At 40.8% G+C, this 19487-nt stretch overlaps 3 protein-coding genes across 4 annotated transcripts; 1 reads left to right on the top strand and 2 right to left on the bottom strand.

Moving 5' to 3' along the window:
* Positions 1 to 226: 226 nt before the first annotated feature.
* LOC106748057 (WD repeat-containing protein 24) lies at positions 227 to 4630 on the bottom strand. Of its 2 annotated transcripts, none has more exons than XM_014626251.1 (12): positions 4415 to 4630; positions 4071 to 4187; positions 3628 to 3850; positions 3118 to 3331; positions 2762 to 3010; positions 2519 to 2679; positions 2236 to 2416; positions 1999 to 2152; positions 1790 to 1916; positions 1118 to 1613; positions 648 to 809; positions 227 to 525 (listed from the first exon to the last, which is right to left on the bottom strand). In XM_014626251.1, the coding sequence occupies exons 1-12, from the start codon at positions 4509 to 4511 to the stop codon at positions 397 to 399; spliced, it is 2310 nt and encodes a 769-aa protein (XP_014481737.1). In that variant the 5' UTR covers positions 4512 to 4630; the 3' UTR covers positions 227 to 396. The 2 variants fall into 2 exon arrangements, with proteins under 2 accessions (XP_014481737.1, XP_014481738.1); XM_014626252.1 differs by having other exon boundaries at positions 2537 to 2679.
* Positions 4631 to 5002: 372 nt separating this feature from the next.
* Positions 5003 to 9923, top strand: LOC106748054 (dnaJ homolog subfamily C member 16). The gene is made up of 12 exons (XM_014626240.1): positions 5003 to 5519; positions 5614 to 5680; positions 5768 to 5961; positions 6030 to 6310; positions 6389 to 6579; positions 6671 to 7005; positions 7097 to 7400; positions 7909 to 8057; positions 8353 to 8562; positions 9186 to 9408; positions 9497 to 9604; positions 9776 to 9923. The coding sequence occupies exons 1-12, from the start codon at positions 5266 to 5268 to the stop codon at positions 9899 to 9901; spliced, it is 2442 nt and encodes an 813-aa protein (XP_014481726.1). The 5' UTR covers positions 5003 to 5265; the 3' UTR covers positions 9902 to 9923.
* A 198-nt stretch (positions 9924 to 10121) lies between these two features.
* LOC106748053 (sorting nexin-25) lies at positions 10122 to 17068 on the bottom strand. The gene is made up of 11 exons (XM_014626239.1): positions 16663 to 17068; positions 16166 to 16476; positions 15773 to 15942; positions 15301 to 15695; positions 14810 to 15233; positions 14433 to 14737; positions 14108 to 14362; positions 13581 to 13714; positions 13271 to 13510; positions 12073 to 12355; positions 10122 to 11976 (listed from the first exon to the last, which is right to left on the bottom strand). Exons 1-11 carry the CDS (start codon positions 16894 to 16896, stop codon positions 11923 to 11925), a joined length of 2805 nt encoding a protein of 934 aa, XP_014481725.1. The 5' UTR covers positions 16897 to 17068; the 3' UTR covers positions 10122 to 11922.
* Positions 17069 to 19487: the final 2419 nt, after the last annotated feature.

Below are 19487 nucleotides of genomic sequence, written 5' to 3'. Positions count from 1 at the left end.
AGTATGATAATCTTGGCTGTGTTCGATTAAAATGTCTGCATAAATATAAGAAAAGAAATATAAAACAATTTTTCTTCTCAATAATGCTCACTAGGATGTATGTATGTTGAGATGTGATCAACGAAAGATTCTTTTGTATGATAGTTTTATTCTCTATGTAATTAAAAATGAGTAATATACAAATAATTAAAATACATTAAATTAAAATATCACTTGTAGATATAAACTCATTTTTTTTACATATTTCCTTAATTGTCTCTCATTTACTTATATCAATATATATATATTTATATCAGTCCGATGAGAAAGCAATTTATACTGTGCTTTCGTTATTTCTCTCCTGAACTCATTACAACATTTTTATTTACAATCGTACAGTTCTAGAAAATATTCTCCTCACGTGTATTCACATGTGTGTCCGCAGCCGGTTGGACACTGTCGATTGCTATTAAACCATTCGCTCATGTGATTTATATGACCTCCGTGTGTGCACCCTTGACACCATGCGTATATACCACGTACCACCTGTATATAAAAAAATACAATAAAATGATCTTATGTGATCTGTAAATATACACAATATGAAATTTATACATAAGTGAGAAAATCCCAAAGATGGAAACTCAATGTTCAATAAGATACCATACCTGATGACAGACGGAACAGACAGCATGCTCGGATGTGTGACAACGATCGCACAACCACGCGGACCGTTGCAACGGCTTTGTGCACGCTAAACAGCACGTGTGTATTAGAGTTGATTGTTGATTCAGTTGCGATATGGAAGGAATCCATGCTAATTGTATTATCTGCGAACAAATCCCTCCATAACTTACTATTTAGAAATAGCAGTCTCCATTCAAGTATCTCGCATTGAACAATAATAAAACTGGAATTTCCTTTTGTGAAACGTAAGTGTCGATCTACAATAGATATTTTAAGTCTTAAGCTTTAAGAAATTGACCAATCACGAATGTGAAGAGAATAATTAACGGTGATTAGTTAATTTCTTAAAGCTTAAGGCTTAAAATATTTATTGTGGACCGACGCTAATGTGAGAGAGAAAGAGACATGTTATCTATCAAAACATAATATTAAATATCTGTCGCAAACGAACCTGGGTGGCTACATGCCATAGCTTGTACTTGCAGAGCATGTCCAAATATTCCATTAACCAATGTTCCTGTGTAGCTATTTCAATGTTCAAGTCTTTCCTCTTTTCCCCTAAAGCAATGAGGATCGATGCCGACGTTTGCACGTCCCTTATGTCTGCGTGATGATTCAATGCTTCCACGATCAAACGTGTGGGGTCCCAAGGCAAAGGCTTAGGTATAGCCGACACTACTAGCTGGAACGGTTGATCCTCGACTACAACGGAAGCCGAATCCTCATTCAGGTCAGGAGGGTGGTTGGGAAATTGCTCCGGTGGTGGAGACGGATCCTTGATTTCGTGTCGTAAAGGAAAAGCTTCCTTGGACAATGCCCAATCGTCGTCGTTGTCTATCATGTCCCGCATAAAACCACCGTTGTACTCTAGAGTTATAGGTTCAAGTTCGCTTTCCCCGAAGATGAAGTCGCCTTTCGACAGTCCCGTGTGACTGGCGAGTGGTCTCCTGTAAGTATCGACTATCTTATCACGCGATAACGAACCTTTTACGGATTAATGTCAATGTGTGTAATTATACATAATCCTGCACGTAATTGTACAATAAACAATTAAACGCAATACCGCGATGCATGCGATCGAATGATAAGATCTTTAGGAAAAATAGATATTTTAACGCAATACTTCGGCAGAACGGGATCGGCGAAATTCTGATTATCCGGCGTCTCGTCCGTCTCGGTCTCGTCGTCACCACCACTCGTAGCACCAGTTTGGTTTTCCCCTTGAAGAGACTTCACATCACTTTCATTGCCTGATGAAATTAATGATTCATGTACGGCTGGATAAAGCAGTTGCGATATATTATAATGTTGCTGACAATACCATTCGCTTACCTGCGTTTGATTGTTCCATACCAGAAACTTTTGTGATTTGCGCCAAATTCGAAGCACTGGCAATGTCTTCCTTCGGTACTGCCGGTGGCGTTTTTAAGATGGAGCCAAGGGGATTCGCATATAAAGTCTTGATAATATTCCACACTCTACTGAGCTATGTAATTAAGATACCAAGTTAACATAATTTCACACATATAAGTATATACATATATATATAATAAATAATAAATATCTTACGTCATGCCTGTCATTGTTGCTTGCGACGGTCGCATTGTGATCACAGATTTCGTCCAACCTTCCGGAAAGCAGATAACCTTCCGCGAATGTCTTGAACCACATCGGCTTATGCGACGAATTCACATATCTATGCATTATGCTCGACGCCATGCAAAAGGTATCATTTGTCGTAGATGTTTTCCTGCAATACATTCGAGATGCAATAATTTCAAGAGTATTCTCATAAGCTCGCTCAATCGCCATCGTATCATGACCTTTTTATACGATACCGATATTCTCTCACCTCATTATGTTACTTAACTGTTTTGCAGGAGTTGTCACGTTCACGTTCATCTTGCAAGCGTACACAATGTCGTCATTCGGATTCAACGCGATACCCTGCGGATTCGCTTTACTGGCCGGCCTCGTCGCGTCTTCAAATATATGGTGATACAACGTGCAATCCTGCGAACAGTGACAACACGAAGGTGAAACACAATTATATATTAATCGTGATATAAAAGAAAAAACCGGTTGACATTATTACTCTGCTAGTAGACAAAAAAGATTGCGGGCTGCCTCTCCATGCTACACCCGTGGGGATGTCCTTGTGCTCGTTAAAACTCGCAAACGGGATATATGGTCTCCGTATGTCCCATACATTTATACTACAATCGACCACTAGAGCACAACTAGATATATGATACTTCTTTTGCGGCCTCCATTTTATGCGTCCCACCGATGCAATTGTGTGTATAGTGTAGTCACAACTTGGTTTAGCCGATAAATCCCAAACCTGCAAAATTCCAAAGATATCTACATGTAACTGAAGTTAGAAAAAGATATACGTAAAATTAAAATTAAAACCAAAGTAAATAAAAGTAAAATTAAAAACAAAAATACTTTAATTGTTTTGTCCCTAGATGCCGTAGCGAGCCAGATAGATTCAGGATGCCAATCGCAAGCGAATATCGGGCCACTGTGTGCGGTAAAATGTTGGAAATAACGATCAGGTCTTCTCATGTCCCACTGTTGCACGTGACCATTCTCAGAAACTGCTGCAAACATATGTAATTGGTGTGGACAAAACTGAACATCCCTCACGGATTCTGTATTACTAGAAGCAAAAATATAGAAATATATAATAAAAAAGAAATGCATTAATATACAAAAGAATAATATTAATTATGAATTTTCTTATTAGTGGAGATTGCTTCAAGCTCATATATTTAATCAGAGCTTCCTCATTGCCTTTCTGTGCTAATTGCATCCTTTGAAACAATGCATTGAAACAAATACCACTAATAATTAAGTAGATTAAGTATATTATATATACTAACACATAGCTTAATCATTGTAATACAAAGCTTAGTCATTGTAATATATAGCATAGTCCACATGACTTATTCTTACCTGAGAAAAGTTTTAACAGCTTCTTTTGTCCGTAAGTCAAAACATTTCATAGTACCATCTTGAGAACCAGATATCAACCACATAGGTTCTGTTGTATGAAAACTCACTTTATTCACAGTTCTTTTATGATCCATAAATACATGCTCTTGTTTTGACCGGGATGGCCTATTTAAATTCCACACAACTACTGCACCGTTTGTAGCAGCTGTTGCCAGAATATGATCTATAAATTGACATAACGTTGTAATATAAGATAATCTAACATGAATTAAACTACCATATAGTTCAATAATATTTAGATATAATTATCTATAGCTTATTTGAAACAAACCTGTTCATCTATAGATATGGCATATAGATTTGTTTAATCACATCTTATATTAAGAAGCTATATATTTGTGACTTAATAATAATTATTTAATTGTAATAAATTATTAGATTACCATCAATAAGATTCCAGGCAACATCATTACAGGAAAAATTAAGATTTAAATTTTTGCCAACTCGAAGATTGCAAGTTTCCTCAAATCTATCTTCCAGTAATGTAAGTATCTTAAAAACTGCAACACAAAATCATTGAGATACATATAGTCCTTAGGTATGATAGAATAATTATAAAATACAACAAAATTATAACTCCACAGATATTACATATATAATAGCGTAGTGTTATAACTTTGTCTCTTCCAATAATAATAATAACCTATTATATGACAATTAATTACTGCGAATTAATTACTACGAATAATTACTACGAATAATACTATTATGGAAAATAACAACGAACCATTGCGACCGGCTATCACAACCTGGCTATTATCTTTATTAAGGGCTAAGGCATTCGCAGGCCCTTCTTGGGTGATGCATACAGTTTTAGACGTCATTGCATTTCCCTCAATTATACAATGTTAATTTATTATCACAATACTACCTCATAATAAAAAATAATAAACAAATTAATAAACGCACGACCCCATGCAACTCTCGACCAAACATACACTTCGTGGACTGTGCTGCCAAATTATAGGTCTGTTCGTTTTCGTTGTACCGCTGAACTAGTGGAATAAGTTGGAGTGAGAAAACATATACTTGTCTCGCTTCAACTTATTGCACTAGTTCAGCGGTGTAGCGAAAACGAACAGACCTTATGTGCACGTTCAGGGAGACACTATTAGTGCTATAAACGCGAACATTACTAAATCCCGTAACAGACTACGGATCGAGATTGAATTTGGCCAATCAGTACAAAGTTAACTGAATTCGAGTTTAGTGAACTTCGCACTGATTGGTCAAAATCTCAATCTCCAATTCGTAATCTGATACGGGCTTCAAAGCATTTATTGTAAACCGGCCGCGAGATTTCGCCATCGCTCGCCAGCCGAGGCCCGTGTCTAATTTGACAACATGGTGACCCAGGAATGTTGATGTGAGACTTCGCCGCGACGTTCGCTCAACGCCCCATGCGACGACAGAAGTGGACGATGACCCGCGCGAAATATGTCTGCTAATTCCGGCTGCGTGACCAAGAGGTAGCCTGAGCGAGCGACGAGCCGCGACGAGTCGCACGGAATCACGGTTTAGCACGGAGCGCACGGAGACGGGGTGCAGCCCTCGTGGATTACCACTGCGTCACGGATAATGTTATTGATTGATTTTTTAATGACTCACGCGTCGACAAGTACACGATCCGGCGACGTTACGAAGAGTAATATCGCGCCATTGATGAGGTACGCGTTTCTGCTGCTCCTCCTCTGCCTCCTCCTCGTTATACAGCTGACACCGTCGGTCGTCGCAGTCGATTCCCTAGGTGACCCGTACAAGATACTGGGCGTACCGAAACATGCCTCCTTGCAGGATATCCGAAAGGCATACAAGCACCTTGTTAAAGAATGGTAAGAAGCAATAGTACGTCCGTCTATCCGGTATTGAAAACGGTGTTTCTCCGGGACATGAAATATTTCGATATAAACACTGGCTCTTTTTCAGGCACCCGGATAAAACTGATCATCCAATGGCCGAGGATAAATTCGTAGAAATAACTAAAGCTTACGAGGTATGTTTCGTTCTACTTAAAACGATGTTATAGACTAGAGGCAACAATGCGAGAATACGTCAGATATCATCGTGTTGAATGATTCAGCTTCTGACAGATCCAGAAAGAAGGAGGAAGTTTGATAACTTTGGGATAACAGAGGAAGGGATCGGGAGGCAAAGAAGGGACAGTAATCATTACAATGTCCTCGATCCATTGGAAGAATTATTCTCTGGTAATTTCCAATTCCATTATCAGAAGAGAGATATCACGCTGTTCCATAAAATGAGTATCACATATCGGTACGTATCGCCTATTTTTACGAGTGATTTGTTGCGGACATCGTACTGATTATCATTGCAAATCGCAGGTCGTACGAAAATGTGATAATACCGAAAACTTACCGTATGCCGTACTTGGTTTTGTTTTATTCCGATTGGTGTTTCGCGTGTCTGCAAGTGGAGCCTACCTGGCGACGATTGATCGAGGAACTGGAGCCTCTAGGCTTCGGTTTAGCCACTGTACACGCTAAGAAGGAGTCCGCATTAGCGAGAAGACTCGGCATTCACTCGCTTCCGTGTCTCGTTGTTGTCGTAGAGGGACACGCTAGCGTTTACAAGGAATCTCTGTTCAGCATTCAGAAAGTTATCGGTACGTTGCTGGAACATTTGTCGAGAAACTCGGGCGCTTTGATCTACCGAGCTCTGACGGACGTGTTCATTTTTGCAGAATTTGTACGAAATAGACTACCATATAAATTGATACGCACCGTTAGCAATGTTAACGTAGAAAACTTCCTGTCGGGTTGGACGGACAATCGAATTCGCGCGCTGATCTTCGAGAAGAGAGACTTTATCCGATTGCGATATCTGCTTACATCTTTCTATCACAGAGACCGGGTGGCGTTTGGTTTCGTCCAGGTAAGTGTCCTCAATGATGAACCAACACCGGATTGGCCCTCCGGAGTTATTCCGCTCGTTAATCGCAATATCTGGCATTGGTTATTGACAGATCGGTATACCTGAAACCGAGGGCATTACGTCGAAATACAAAATCTCAGGGGAACTGGACACGCTACTGCTGTTCAATGAGAATTCTGAGAAGCCTATGGCGTCCGTTAGTATGAAAGATATTTCCAGCGAGACCATGCATAACGTTATCGCCAACAATAAGTTTCTCGTTTTGCCAAGGCTTTCGAATCAAGCCATGTTGGACTCTATATGCCCGCCTGAATGGTTGAAGCCGCAGAAGCGCTTGTGCGCCGTTTTAATATCGCAACAAAATAGCCCACTTCACGATACGGCTAGGCACAAATTCCGACAAGCGGCCTTAGAGTCCTCTTACAGGTAGCGTCTGCGGATTAATGTGAATTTGGAGCTGAGAGCCGATGCTCTCTCGGGCGATTATCTTATTTACCGGTTATTCTGATTTTTGCAGCACCGAACGCGTAAGATACGCGTACGTGTTCAAGGACACACAGCCCGAATTCGTGTCGGCGCTGTCGGCCGGCGAGGGCAGCCCGTTGGAGCCTCTGTTACATATCGTCATCATCTGGAGACGAGACGCCAATCATCTGAAGTACGAGTGGCTGCCCAACGGATGGGTCGATGCGGCACAGGATGAACGTATATGGAATGAGACGCGTAGGCATTTAGAAAAGACTATACAGAGGCTGTTACGCGCTACCGAAGCTTTACCGTATGCCGCTGTCATAGGGGAATTAGCGGACGAGCACGCACAGGTATGCATTCTACGGCGCATATCTCAATGACGGGTCCTACTTCTAACTGTTGTCGCACAGTTATGCAAGAAAGATTCAATCCACGGGAGTACGCTTCGAGAAAGATGAGGATGAAGATTTGATGACACGATTTAAAAAGTATAAATAGCACTGACGTTTTTTACGATCGTTCGAGAAGTCAAGCGTGGTTCATTTTCTTCTCTTTAAGGGTATTCATTGACAAGCTTAACAACTCTCAAAGCAACTCTCAAAATAAAAAGAGAAAAAACAATAAGAAATGGCTCTAGTAGAAGATAAGGACTTTTTTAAAATTAATTTTAAACGTCCACGAGGCTAGACTACTCATTGGTCAACAAAATCTCAAAAGTTGTAATTTTGTGGGTTGGATTTTTCTTGCATAACTTAAACAACACAAACACACAAACACAATTATTCAATTTTTTGACGTTAGACTTATCTCTAGTTGCCTATATCGCCTATATTTATATCTGGATATATTTTTATCTAGGGCACTGTAGACAGATTAATAGGAAGGGCATTATTAGCGGTAGATTATATATCCGATAATCTAACGAAAGAGCAGATTTTGCCTCTGATATCGGTACTAGCGACTCTCGTGCTAATCGGAGCTGCAGGGTATGGAATGTCATACCTAGCGTGAGTAGAATTTAACTGCGAAATTGCGCGATCACATCCGTCAGTCTGATTTCGGTATCGCGGTATTAACTATTAATTTATTAACTATTCATTTTCACGACCGAACATTAATAGATCGATGAATGCGTGCGCCAATAAAGCGAGCGATTACTAATCCCTTAATTGAGCATGTGTACCATCCATATGCGTGCGTGACGGATTCGTTATGAGATAATGTTATAAAATTTCACATATCGCGTTACTCTGTCGAGAGCCGTGAATACGCGTTCTCATGCGTTTTTCTTTGTTATTTCAGCAAGCTAGAAGAAGCGAGCGTTCATACCACCCGAAAGGAAAAATTGTCCCCGCCGCAGCCGCAGCTTCGGATACACGAATTACGCGCGGAGAAGTACAATGGATTGGTCCGGCTTTTAAAGCCCGGATGCCGAACCATCATTCTGCTGGTCGACACTCCGAGTCGATTGAAGTTGTTGCCAAGCTTCCACAAAGCTGTGTGGCCTTATAGGTATGCCGCATTTCATTTATCAGACGGTGCGCTGTACGTTATAGTTATAGCACAACGGACTTCATTAATGCTGTCTCATTCCCTAAGCGTAGTAACATCGGAAATTTCTTATTGGGCACGTTATTTTTGAATATTTGCGCATCACCACGATTGCAGCTTCGGAGAATCGTTGCCGATTCATTCAAATTACCAACAGTCGTGATGTATAAATAATGTTCCAGATTAGAAATTTTCGATGTCGCTATGCTTTAAGGAATGGGACGGTATTAATGGAGTCCGCCATGTGTGCCAAATATCACCCGGCAATAAAGAGTCACTCAATAATTACATCACGCCACGAAGGAGGAAGGGGAGTAAAAGCCATTTAGGCCCTCGACACGGTTCTTATTTTTGTGCTGGATCTAAAAAAATCTAATAATATAATATGGAGGCAGGGTGGGGAGGATAATTCCACATGGGGTAAAATTGGAAAGGGATCTAAAAACTTCGAAGGGGAAGGAAGGGAAAATACTCAAATTTCGTGTAACGTAATTGCTGAATGGCCCTAATCGTGTAATTAGTATGCATCGATTAATTTTGTGAATCAAGAATGCGTCACAGACTGAGCAACTCGGCACTTGCAGGAAGAATAGGACGCTTATGTTCGCACACATGTCACTAGAGAAGGGTCTCGATTGGTATAAGAAACTCTTATCTCTCACTTTATTCGACCACAAAGAGCTGAACATAAATGCAAAGAATTGCGTGGGAACGGTGTTGTCCTTGAACGGCCACCGCAAATACTTCTGCATGTACCACGCCAAACTTCCGGAATGTACATTAATGACGAAAGGTAAAAGTATCAAGGTATGTATCGGAATACCTTGAGAAGAGGGGAAAAGGAACCTCTGTGCGGTCTGAAATTTTAACGTTTGTGTTGTGTCACGTTATGTAGCGCATAGAGAGGATCACCAAGCAACTCACTCAGAGACCGGAGGACGCGGAAGCCGGTGCTTTCATCGGTTTCGACAGTTCCAACGACTCCGATATGTCTCAGGATGAGGTAAACTATATATAGAGCGACAGGTCGCTGAGAATTTCTGTTGTTTCACTGTTGTTACTGCGATTGTCGGTTGTTAATAGACGATTAACGGCAGTGTTACGTCTCGCATAGGATTAATTGTTGCAATTAATATCTATTAATCGTGTGCGTGCTGCGGTACTTTTCTTGCAGGGTGGAAACAACGTTTTATATCAAGACAACCTTTTGGACGGGTTACCGATGTGGCTCGACAGACTGTTCGAGGGATTAACACAACGTTATTACATAAATTATTGGCCCGAGTTCACTGCCAAGTAAAGGAACGAAGAAGGAGGATACGTTCTTCATTTTCTTTTTCTTCCTCTTTTCTTTCGCTCTTTTTTTTTCTTTTTTTTTCTTTCTTTTTTCTTCTTGAGACGCGTACACACTAGTGGATGGTGAAGGAACAAGAAGGTTCGCCTAGTCAGCAAAATATTATTGCCATTGGAGACATACTGTGATTCGAACGAACAGAAAGATGCGCGCACGGCCCTCTGTATAAAGACAAAGAATATTTCATTATTCGTTAAGTATTGTTTGTACACCTGTTTACAGTTCCTTGTATTCTCATGATTCATTTTAGATTGGATGTTTAAGTATCGTTAAAGTACGCTATAAAACATATTACACATAGCAAAAAGGAGAGAGAGAGAAAGAAAGGAAGGTTGGAGGGGGCCACTACTATTGAGTGTAGTGGCGCTCGATCGACTCCGGACATAGAGATCAATGTTTTCTGTATACTATACACTTCGTCCGTTCCTATTATAACTCGAATACTCTTTCTATTCCTCGAAATATCGCTTATAACTATCTAGTCAACGTTACTAAGAACTTAGCAGTATTTATATTGCACAGTACAAGTAATAGATCGTTTATATTTCCGTAGATAGTAATCTACGAATCGATTCACAAGGTCCTCGACACACACATGTACTCATGAATACGTTCGAATCCCTCACGACGTACAGTAACGATCGCTATTTTTAATGTCGTGAAACGAGAGAAGGGAAATCTGTAAGTCTGCATTGATATGTTTATACCTTAAAGGAGATGCGTATCTCTGTCGCTTGTTCCACGCTCCGTTTATCCGGCGCCCTCATTTGTATATCGAGCGTGTTCCTCGAATCCGTAATAACGTCTACGAGCTCTCTCTCACACACACATAATTTATACTTTCATCGTACTCTTTATAGTTACCGTAAAATCGATATTCGAAGCGATACAGCTTCTTTTAGCGTGATATCGTGCTTGTGAGGAGATGCGGTCGCCCTTATCGAGATCTTACACACGTCCATTACTTCCAAATCGTTTTACGCTCTCATCGGTCTTTCATATCAGTTGTATAACATTATTTATAAACGATATGCAATTATCCGGCCAAATATTTTTCTCTTAACCTTTTAGCAAACTCTCGCCCTCGCAGCCATTTGTTTCCCTCCACCGAAACCGGACACGTATTTCTCCGCAAAGCGACAGATAACATAGGTACACATCGTGTTACTTACATAAGATATATATATATATATATATATATATATATATTCCCACTACGCGAGAGGCTATTAGAAAGTATTAAAATGTATTATAGAAACATAAACGAGATATATCATAATGCTGTTGAAACTGCAAGTTATGCGCGCCAGCTCAATTGTTTATACTTTATATCCTTATATGACGAATTAAAATTGACGAAATAATAAACACACAATGGAGTTGTAACATTTCTACCCTGACGTCGATCTCGCGTGTTCGAGATGCATTCCGTCCCAAGTACAGTGATTAAGTAGAGCTTGTATTAATTTTGCGGTAACTATAAAAAACGGCGCTTACCAGGCATGCCTCCGAACATCACATCATTGTGTACGCAATAGAGCGGACTTCGAATTAGTTTTACGAGAGATGTGTGATACGATATAAATATACATTTGTTATGTCCCACAAAGAGACGTTTCGAGAGATTGCGTATGAAGAAAGGAAAGATATATATATATATTTTTTTTTTTCCTTATATATATATATATATATATATATATACGACATCTCTCGTATATATATCTAAAAATGTTGAATGATAAAGCGTTGTAGTTTATCGTACGTTTCCCGCATTAACAAGTGCACACGCATATACACACACACACGTATCTCTCTCTCGGTGTGGGCCGCGTATGATGACCGTTTGGAACTCTTGCTCTCTCGGATATGCGTCTGGAGTGATAACGCAATGAAATCCTCCGGGAAGGAAGTGAACGGGATTGCATACTCGTCGTATGATCACATTGATTTATTCGTTAAAAGTGACATTATTTGCGCTGCAGTTCCGGGAATACTTCGTACATCAATACCTCAAATATGTCCTGCGAAGGAAAAGAGGAATGAGAATGAGAGATGGGGAGAAAGCATACGACGGCACGGGAAGTCAGAGACACCGCTCACTCGGACCAATTACTCACGTAAAATAACTGTTTGTTCAGGTTGACGTTCTGCAGGGAATCGAAAACCTTGGTTGCGCCGCGCTGCGCGCTCTGCGCCCCCACCAAGTTCGTCAGTACTTCAGGTACATTGTTGATAAATTGCCGGCGCGCCTCGCCCCGTGTCTTCAGCTTCTCCTCGTCGGTGCGAAGAACGGCTTCGGATACGAGCTGACCGTTCGGCCACCACGACTTGGTGAACAGTTGTATGTAATAGTGGAGCATCGGCTCGGAGAACACCCATGCGACGGTATCTCTGATTTGCCTGCGCGATCAGTGTTAATATTAACATTAATGATATTCAACGTATATCATTGATGTCAATATTATCATTATTTATATGTATATTAATGTTAACATTAAATTGATATATTAATAATAATATTACTTTGCAAAACATCCGTTGATACTATAACGAAGTATCTTCACAAGAGAAAAAAGGAGGCTGATTGTTTTTCGTATAAAAAAAATTGAAATAAAATATTAAACTTATACGTATACGTATTTATTTCTAACAAGATAATTGTGCACTTTTCAAGTATTTTAGGATTTCATTTTATGGGGTCATTTAATAATTAAGTCAGGCGAAGTTTGGATATTTTTATCCCCCTCTCCACCGCCGACACTGACTGTGTTTCATTTGAGCGCTCATGGATTGTAGGGGCTATTCCATCTTTCTTTGGTATGTAATGAACAATAAAGACAGAATAATGCTTATAGCACGTGAACAGCCAAACGGTCTAGCAAAATTACAGTTACATAATTAGCAAAAGTTGCGTTTTCAACAGAATAAATATAAAAAAATTAACATTTTGATCATTGACGCCAAACGACGTCAAAACTTAAAAATTCTCACCAAATGTAACCAAATGTGTCACGAATATAAACAAAGTGGATAATCACGCACATCCGTATTTAATTATGCCAAATTATGCCATTTAATGTGATATTCCATGACTTTTATTCCACTCTTCCCTTCCATCGCAGCTGTCACGAAAACTAATAGACCCTCCTCGTGGTGTGACGTAATTGTTTCGATTGGCCCTCTTATATTAAGTTCAATTTTTCGTTATCTTCCATACAGCACAAAAGCTTGCAGCAGCATTGCAACGAGCTAAATGTAATAAGACAAAGAAAAATCTGCGTACGAGTGAGGTTTTTCGTTTGCGTGAAGTTTTACCTGTTTATGGTCCGTCCGTAGGTGATCTGTACAAAGGTAATCAGAGATCGCCGGAGCCAACGGAACACCCCTCTCAAGTCGAAAACTTCTCCTAGAAGCGTATACAAAGGCTCCGCAATCGCATCTTTGCTTGCGTTTAGATAGTTGTCCGTGGCGGTACGGCCGCTTTCGCTATCGTCCAGCAACAACGAATAATCCTCTTCGTCCTCTTTGTCGCGCGGCTCGTTGTTGCCAACAGACCTGTCATAGAAATTAACGCGGAATTAACGATGACGACTCGAACGAATCGCGTGCGAGAGTAAATGCGTACGTTTTGAATAACGTCGACAGAGAGAAGCGAGATTTCTTGGGGGACGGCGCTACGGCTTTCAAATGCTCCGAGCTTGGGCTGAGGAAGGCGTACAATGCCTCGCTCTGATTGAGCCTCTCGTCTTCCAGGACAAACTGCGAGAATCAACGAGATCTCAGTGTGAGAAATTTAAGACCCCGTGTTAAAGGGATGTCAAAGTTGACGACGAGTTCAGCCAATACGACGTGAACTTAGAAAATTGTGAAAAGAAACTTGTAGAAAGAAGTCAGTATTTTGCTGACAAAGTTTTCAAATATGAAGTCCTCCTCATAGTTGTTGAAACTTGCCTCAGGTGACCTCAGGCTCGAATATAGAATAAGATGTGAGTTTTTCCGTTGAATCGCGCGATTACAAATGCATGTTGCAGATATTATACAATCCAAATGAAAAGTTCGAGTCTAAATTTAAATTTGAGCTTCTCACCCGAGGTAAGTAGCGACTATTAGTATGGACTCGCGGATTGAAAGGGACTCCATCGCGAGACTCACATTTAAATATTTTTGTATCTGCATCCTAGCTTTGTCGAGGGTGCTTTTGTCGGATTTCCCGAAGAACTTGAGGGGCTGCGAGGGTAGGTCCAAGTTCTTCACGTTAGAGCACAGCTGGCGCAATTTTCTATGAAGATCCTGAAAGTCTTGTAATTTCCTCAACACCACCCATCCGCTGGATATGCTCTCGTCGTTGTCTTCCTCCGCCATATGGACAACCAGTACAAATTGCGGAGGGTCCCCGTTATCGGGCATCTAATCAACAATATTGCGAGCCTAGTAAGACCTTCCGTATGAGCATCGGTGAATGATATATTGAATTTACCTCTGCGCTTTGCACGTCGGCTCTCCAATGACCCAAGTGCTCGGCCCACATCTCCGTGTGGGTCAGATGCGCCTCCAGTTGCCGTTTCTCGCCTTGCAGCCACTCGACCTCCTTCGCCAGAATGCTCAGCACCTTGCTCTCGGGCTTGAGAGAGGACCTGAGCGCCTGTAAGGCTTGCATCTTGTTGTTCAATTTTTCCTGCAGCTGATCCAGTTTACTACGAGCGTAATTCGAGCGCTCACCAACGAGCAAGGATGAAGATTCCGACAGGGTACCGTCCGCCATCCCGCGATCCTCGACCAAACCTTCATAACAAAGAGCGTTTATCGCATCGGCGATAATAATAGAATCGCCTGAAACTTGGCTCCAACACAGACCTTCTGCTCTCTCATTGAGTAACGCCTCCTGCATGCTTTTGTACTGCTCGCTGACGAGAAACGACGGGTAATATTTGTCTTGGAGCGTCTTCACAACGTCGTCTTGAACCTCGTAAAATACAGCGGGCCCCTTGTCGCCCAGGAGGAAAGCCTCCATCCGCTTGCGAACGTTCTTATCCACCTTGATTTCAGCAGTGGGTGACCTGATGTAAGTGTAAAAGATCTCGGCCCCCAATTGATGCCAGTTGGATCTGTCGGCGGCGCGCAATTCCTGCACCGCCGCCCAATAGCCGATCAGCCCTTGACTAGCGACCTGTTCCAAGAACTGAGACAGATACCGGCGGCCGGTCACGTTATCCAGAATCGCCTGCAGAGGAAGTATTCTGCTCTCGGACACCTCCGTGGCGTCGCAGATCTCCGTGTCCTGGAATACGTCATTATGAAATATAGTTCTTATCGCGATCAGCGCGATAAACATGTTCGTGTGTAACCTGACGAGGATATCCGTCCCATCCCAATGTCTGCATGTGACATTCGCACGTGTTTTTAGCATAGGTCAGTTGGCTGATGTACCTCTTCAGTTTTCTCGCTTGCACGGCGTCGGACTTGCCGAACGCGTTATTCTCAGGATCCAAACCTTGAGCACGCTTGACGTTCTGTATCGTGGTGGCCTGCATGATCTCGGTAACGATATTGTATCTGATATGTTTTAGAACCTCCAGGTCCTTGGAGGCCTTGATCATACGAATGAAGTCCTCGAAGGACTCCGCATATTCGTACGTTTTCCTATGCATCGCCTCGGCGAGCTGCTGCTGATCGATATACGCCAGAATCTTCTGATTGATGTAGTCGGGATCCGTGATCAAATCTATCGCTGGCTTTAGGACTGAAACGGAGATAGACAGATTCGGAGATGCCGACCGATTGATCACTCACCAATATGAGATGATAATATACACTCACTTTTGCACGTGAGAACCTCCCTCAGGAGGAATTTTACGGGGGATAGGGAGTAACTGCGTGGTAATAAAAATAGAATATAAAGTTCGCTAATTTTTCTTAAATACTCCAACTCTGCAACAGGTGACATCAGATGCGCCGATAAAATAAATACAGGATCCTCCCCTTCCGATCTGAATGCGGCAAACGTTTCAAATCGTAAAGATTATTTTTAAGCCCCTCGGACGTTCAATCATAAAAAGGAGGAAATAGGCTGATAAGGGCGAAATTACAGATATGGCACTATACGATCTGTGCTTTTGCCCTTACCGGTCTATTTTCTCCTTTTAAATATCTCGTTCCATCATCTTACATTTCTTATATAAATGTCTCAAAGCCAATGAGGAGGAAACTTACGAAGCTGCTTGGGCTATCCTGATCTTCTCAAAGTGAAAGGTAAGCTTGTTCACTATATTACAAACAACTAATTTCGTGTGATCAACACGCGATAAGCGGTCATGGAGGCTCTGTATCGCGCCCCACACATCCTGCTTCATATTATCTATCAGCTGTTCCGAGCCAAAAGCCAAGTCGTTCAACCAAGAACCAACAAAGTCCTGAAAAACTAAATCCAGCAAGTTCTGCAGAGCACCGTCCACCAGACGAGTGAAAACCACAGGATAACGCGTGTGTTTCCTAGCGGTGGCTGATTTCGGCTCGTATCCTTTCTGGAAGATCAGAATGCAAGGTCAGAAGCGATAAGGAAATATTCCTCACTTCACGGCTTGTTGACAGGACAATACTCAGCATTATCGATTATATGAGCTACGGTATGCTGCCATATGTTAAGTATCAATTATCAATGTTGAAGAATGTTATCAATTTGTCACCGATGACATTCATCATTAACATACCAGTAACATGTTGTGGAACGCATCTATCTCAGCAATAGTTCTAACGGTACCAGAGCCGGTCTGGTGTCTCGGCGAGAGAGCTATGTTGATCAGTATCATGATTAACGGGCCGACGAGCAAACAGGAGCAAGTCAGCACAACGTAAAGATAACAATATTGAACGTGACTCCAGTTCATAACAACAGCCATACTTGTGACAGTCAGTGTGATGCAAACGACAACTGGGGAAATCATCGTCGTTTCTCTTTGGTAGCAACGGTAACACGACGGCGAGAGCAATAAATACTTATATCAACGGTCGCGTATCCACGATAATACTCTCGATTCCCGCCGGATTAATAATATAAAACAATACTGACAAGTGCGTCGCCATTTTTAAATGCCGCCCCCGATATCCACGCTCTGCGGCTCCACTTTAAGTGACGGATGTACTACCGCCATCTTCTGGCGATACTATGCAACCGACCTACTTTATTGATCGAGGATAATGACAAAAGGATTCCGCGATAAGTAAGTCGGATTGCCGCAGGATGCGGAAGGATTATCGAGGATCTTTCTTCGCTAATATTATAATTGACGTTTAATTCCCCTTTAGTTCATCATTAATGCGGTTGATTCCCAATCAAATTGATTCATCTCTTTCTTTTCATTAATTTATAATATCCCATTAATAGTAAGGCAATATCAGTGTTATAATTTCCCACTCAACAATGTAATATAACGCGCGTGTTATATTTACACATCGCTGACCGGCATCATCTTGAGGTCGGGGTAATTCCAGTCAATCTCATTTTTCACTTTATTCATTTCTCTCTAGTACATATTTTCATATTTTTATAGAATTTTTCGCGTCAGTCTATATTATAATAAATACCTGTAGGTATCTGTTGCATTAAGCAAATCCTGAGTCTGAAATTTCTTACCAGTTTCATAAGAGTTTCCGCTTAGGTGATCGTTCTATTACCCGATTTCATCTTAATAGATTATTTAACCCTTTGCACTCGAGGGCTCCGGAGCGGAGCTATTTTAAATTTGTCTTCAAACTCGAGGCTAAATTTTGTGCTAAATCAACTCTTGTGCTAAATTTTGCTTCTGTGCCGAAATTTTCCATTTTAAATTTACCAATTTTAAAGTTTTACCAATAAAAAATATATATTTAACCCTTTGCACTCGAGGGCTCCGCTATGGAGACAATGCAAATAACTTTCAGTTCATAACATAAGGATAAAGACAAATTGTAAAAACTATTGTGTATAGGATATTCCGCTCTTGCTATTTGCATATGAGTTTGAAGAGTTTGAAGACAAATTTTAAATGGCTCCGCTCCGGAGCCCTCGAGTGCAAAGGGTTAAATATATATTTTTTATTGGTAAAACTTTAAAATTGGTAAATTTAAAATGGAAAATTTCGGCACAGAAGCAAAATTTAGCACAAGATATTACGATTTTTACAATCCAAACATTATTCAATCCGAGATTGAGCGCAAATGAGCACACAAGCGATACCCGTAATCTAACGATAAAACAGTAAACCTGTTTCCTTAATTTCTTTCAAGGATACGCGAGAAGTTGACGAAATCGACCTTGCATTGCATACAACGGTCTAATTGTAGCAGTCGCTTTCGTAACGCATCCCAAAGATAAGATAAACAGTCGAACTGCAGCTTGTGCAGGTACAAAAGTCACCTCCTACTTTAATTACACGCTGATAAAGGAACTGATTTTATTATATTTCATCACATTTCCACATTTCAGCATAAGACAGTTGAAAATATAAAACTCTCTATTGTTACAAAATATTCTTACAATCTCTTTATGATTCCTGTAAACCCTTGGACCGCATTATAGGTAAGATAAACTCAGTGATTTGTGTTTGAGTCCTCTTTCCAGTGATCCAAAGAAATTGTTTTTCGAACGCACACTAGAGTCATATTTTTTCTGTTGGAACTATCAACTTAATCGATCTATAATTGCAGATCAAAATAATAAGTATAACAATTACAATTTTTTAAAATAAAACATTATAATTCGCTAGATCACTGTCTAAATTCGAATTTTTTTCAGTAATTTGAAATTTGACTTTCTATGAATGCATGATCAAACATTAAAAAATAGAAGAGTTACACTTTATTTTAGAATTTTTGTCAACCTTTTTTCTTCTACAGTTTTTCCGATATAGAATTTAGAAAATCGCACAGGACCAATATGACCTTGTTTGCGGTGCGAACGATTTTTTAAAAGTGTGCGGTTAAACGATTAATTCGATTTTCTTAACGTTTATACCAGCTTTGGCAATTTTGCTCTGATGAAATAGATAAAAATTAATTTTTGTATAATCAATTCAATGAATTCTGTTCAGACAGCACAAAGCCTAAAACTGGAACATAAAACGTTTACATCGCGTTTTAAAATCATCTTTAAGTAATCTTGTTTATAAGACATCTTAACGATGTCTTAACCCTTTCGCGGCGAACAGCGCCTTTAGGCGCTCAGCTATAGATGCTCATTCTCAGCGAACAGCGCCGTTCGGCGCTCAGGCAAATTTACCCGCGGTGAACGAACAGCGCCAGATGGCGCCCATCCGGAGCCGCTCTCTTCGTACGAAGGCGCTGTTCGTTTGTTATCAACAACTGCCATTAATGTCCATTAAGTTGTTTTTGACGTGCTAGCAGCATACGCTTCTTGTGCAAAGGTTTTTTTTACATAGTCAAATATTATATACACACTGCGTTCGGAACGACTCGCGTATTTGGTCCGCGCGGTCGATCTGGCATCGGCTGCTTAGAGCGCAACTCTTTCCAGAGCACTCCGCCGCGAAAGGGTTAA

Source organism: Dinoponera quadriceps, unplaced genomic scaffold, assembly GCF_001313825.1.
Source record: "Dinoponera quadriceps isolate SergipeBrazil2010 unplaced genomic scaffold, ASM131382v1 scaffold2255, whole genome shotgun sequence".
Lineage (NCBI taxonomy): Eukaryota > Metazoa > Arthropoda > Insecta > Hymenoptera > Formicidae > Dinoponera > Dinoponera quadriceps.
Note: the sequence above shows the minus strand (reverse complement) of the source record. Positions and strands in the feature narration are given on the sequence as shown.

Excerpts from the sequence above, each read along its gene's own strand:
- LOC106748057 (XM_014626251.1), bottom strand. The coding sequence starts at position 4,511 with ATGACGTCTAAAACTGTATGCATCACCCAAGAAGGGCCTGCGAATGCC. Across the intron at positions 1,917-1,998 it reads TATGGAACAATCAAACGCAG|GCAATGAAAGTGATGTGAAG; the intron begins GTAAGCGAATGG and ends TAATTTCATCAG. Across the intron at positions 1,614-1,789 it reads GCCGATCCCGTTCTGCCGAA|GAGACCACTCGCCAGTCACA; the intron begins GTATTGCGTTAA and ends CGATACTTACAG.
- LOC106748054 (XM_014626240.1), top strand. The coding sequence starts at position 5,266 with ATGTTATTGATTGATTTTTTAATGACTCACGCGTCGACAAGTACACGA. Across the intron at positions 5,681-5,767 it reads AAATAACTAAAGCTTACGAG|CTTCTGACAGATCCAGAAAG; the intron begins GTATGTTTCGTT and ends TGAATGATTCAG. Across the intron at positions 6,580-6,670 it reads TGGCGTTTGGTTTCGTCCAG|ATCGGTATACCTGAAACCGA; the intron begins GTAAGTGTCCTC and ends GGTTATTGACAG.
- LOC106748053 (XM_014626239.1), bottom strand. The coding sequence starts at position 16,896 with ATGATTTCCCCAGTTGTCGTTTGCATCACACTGACTGTCACAAGTATG. Across the intron at positions 15,943-16,165 it reads AGGATAGCCCAAGCAGCTTC|ATCGGAAGGGGAGGATCCTG; the intron begins GTAAGTTTCCTC and ends TGCCGCATTCAG. Across the intron at positions 15,234-15,300 it reads GGGACGGATATCCTCGTCAG|GACACGGAGATCTGCGACGC; the intron begins GTTACACACGAA and ends GACGTATTCCAG.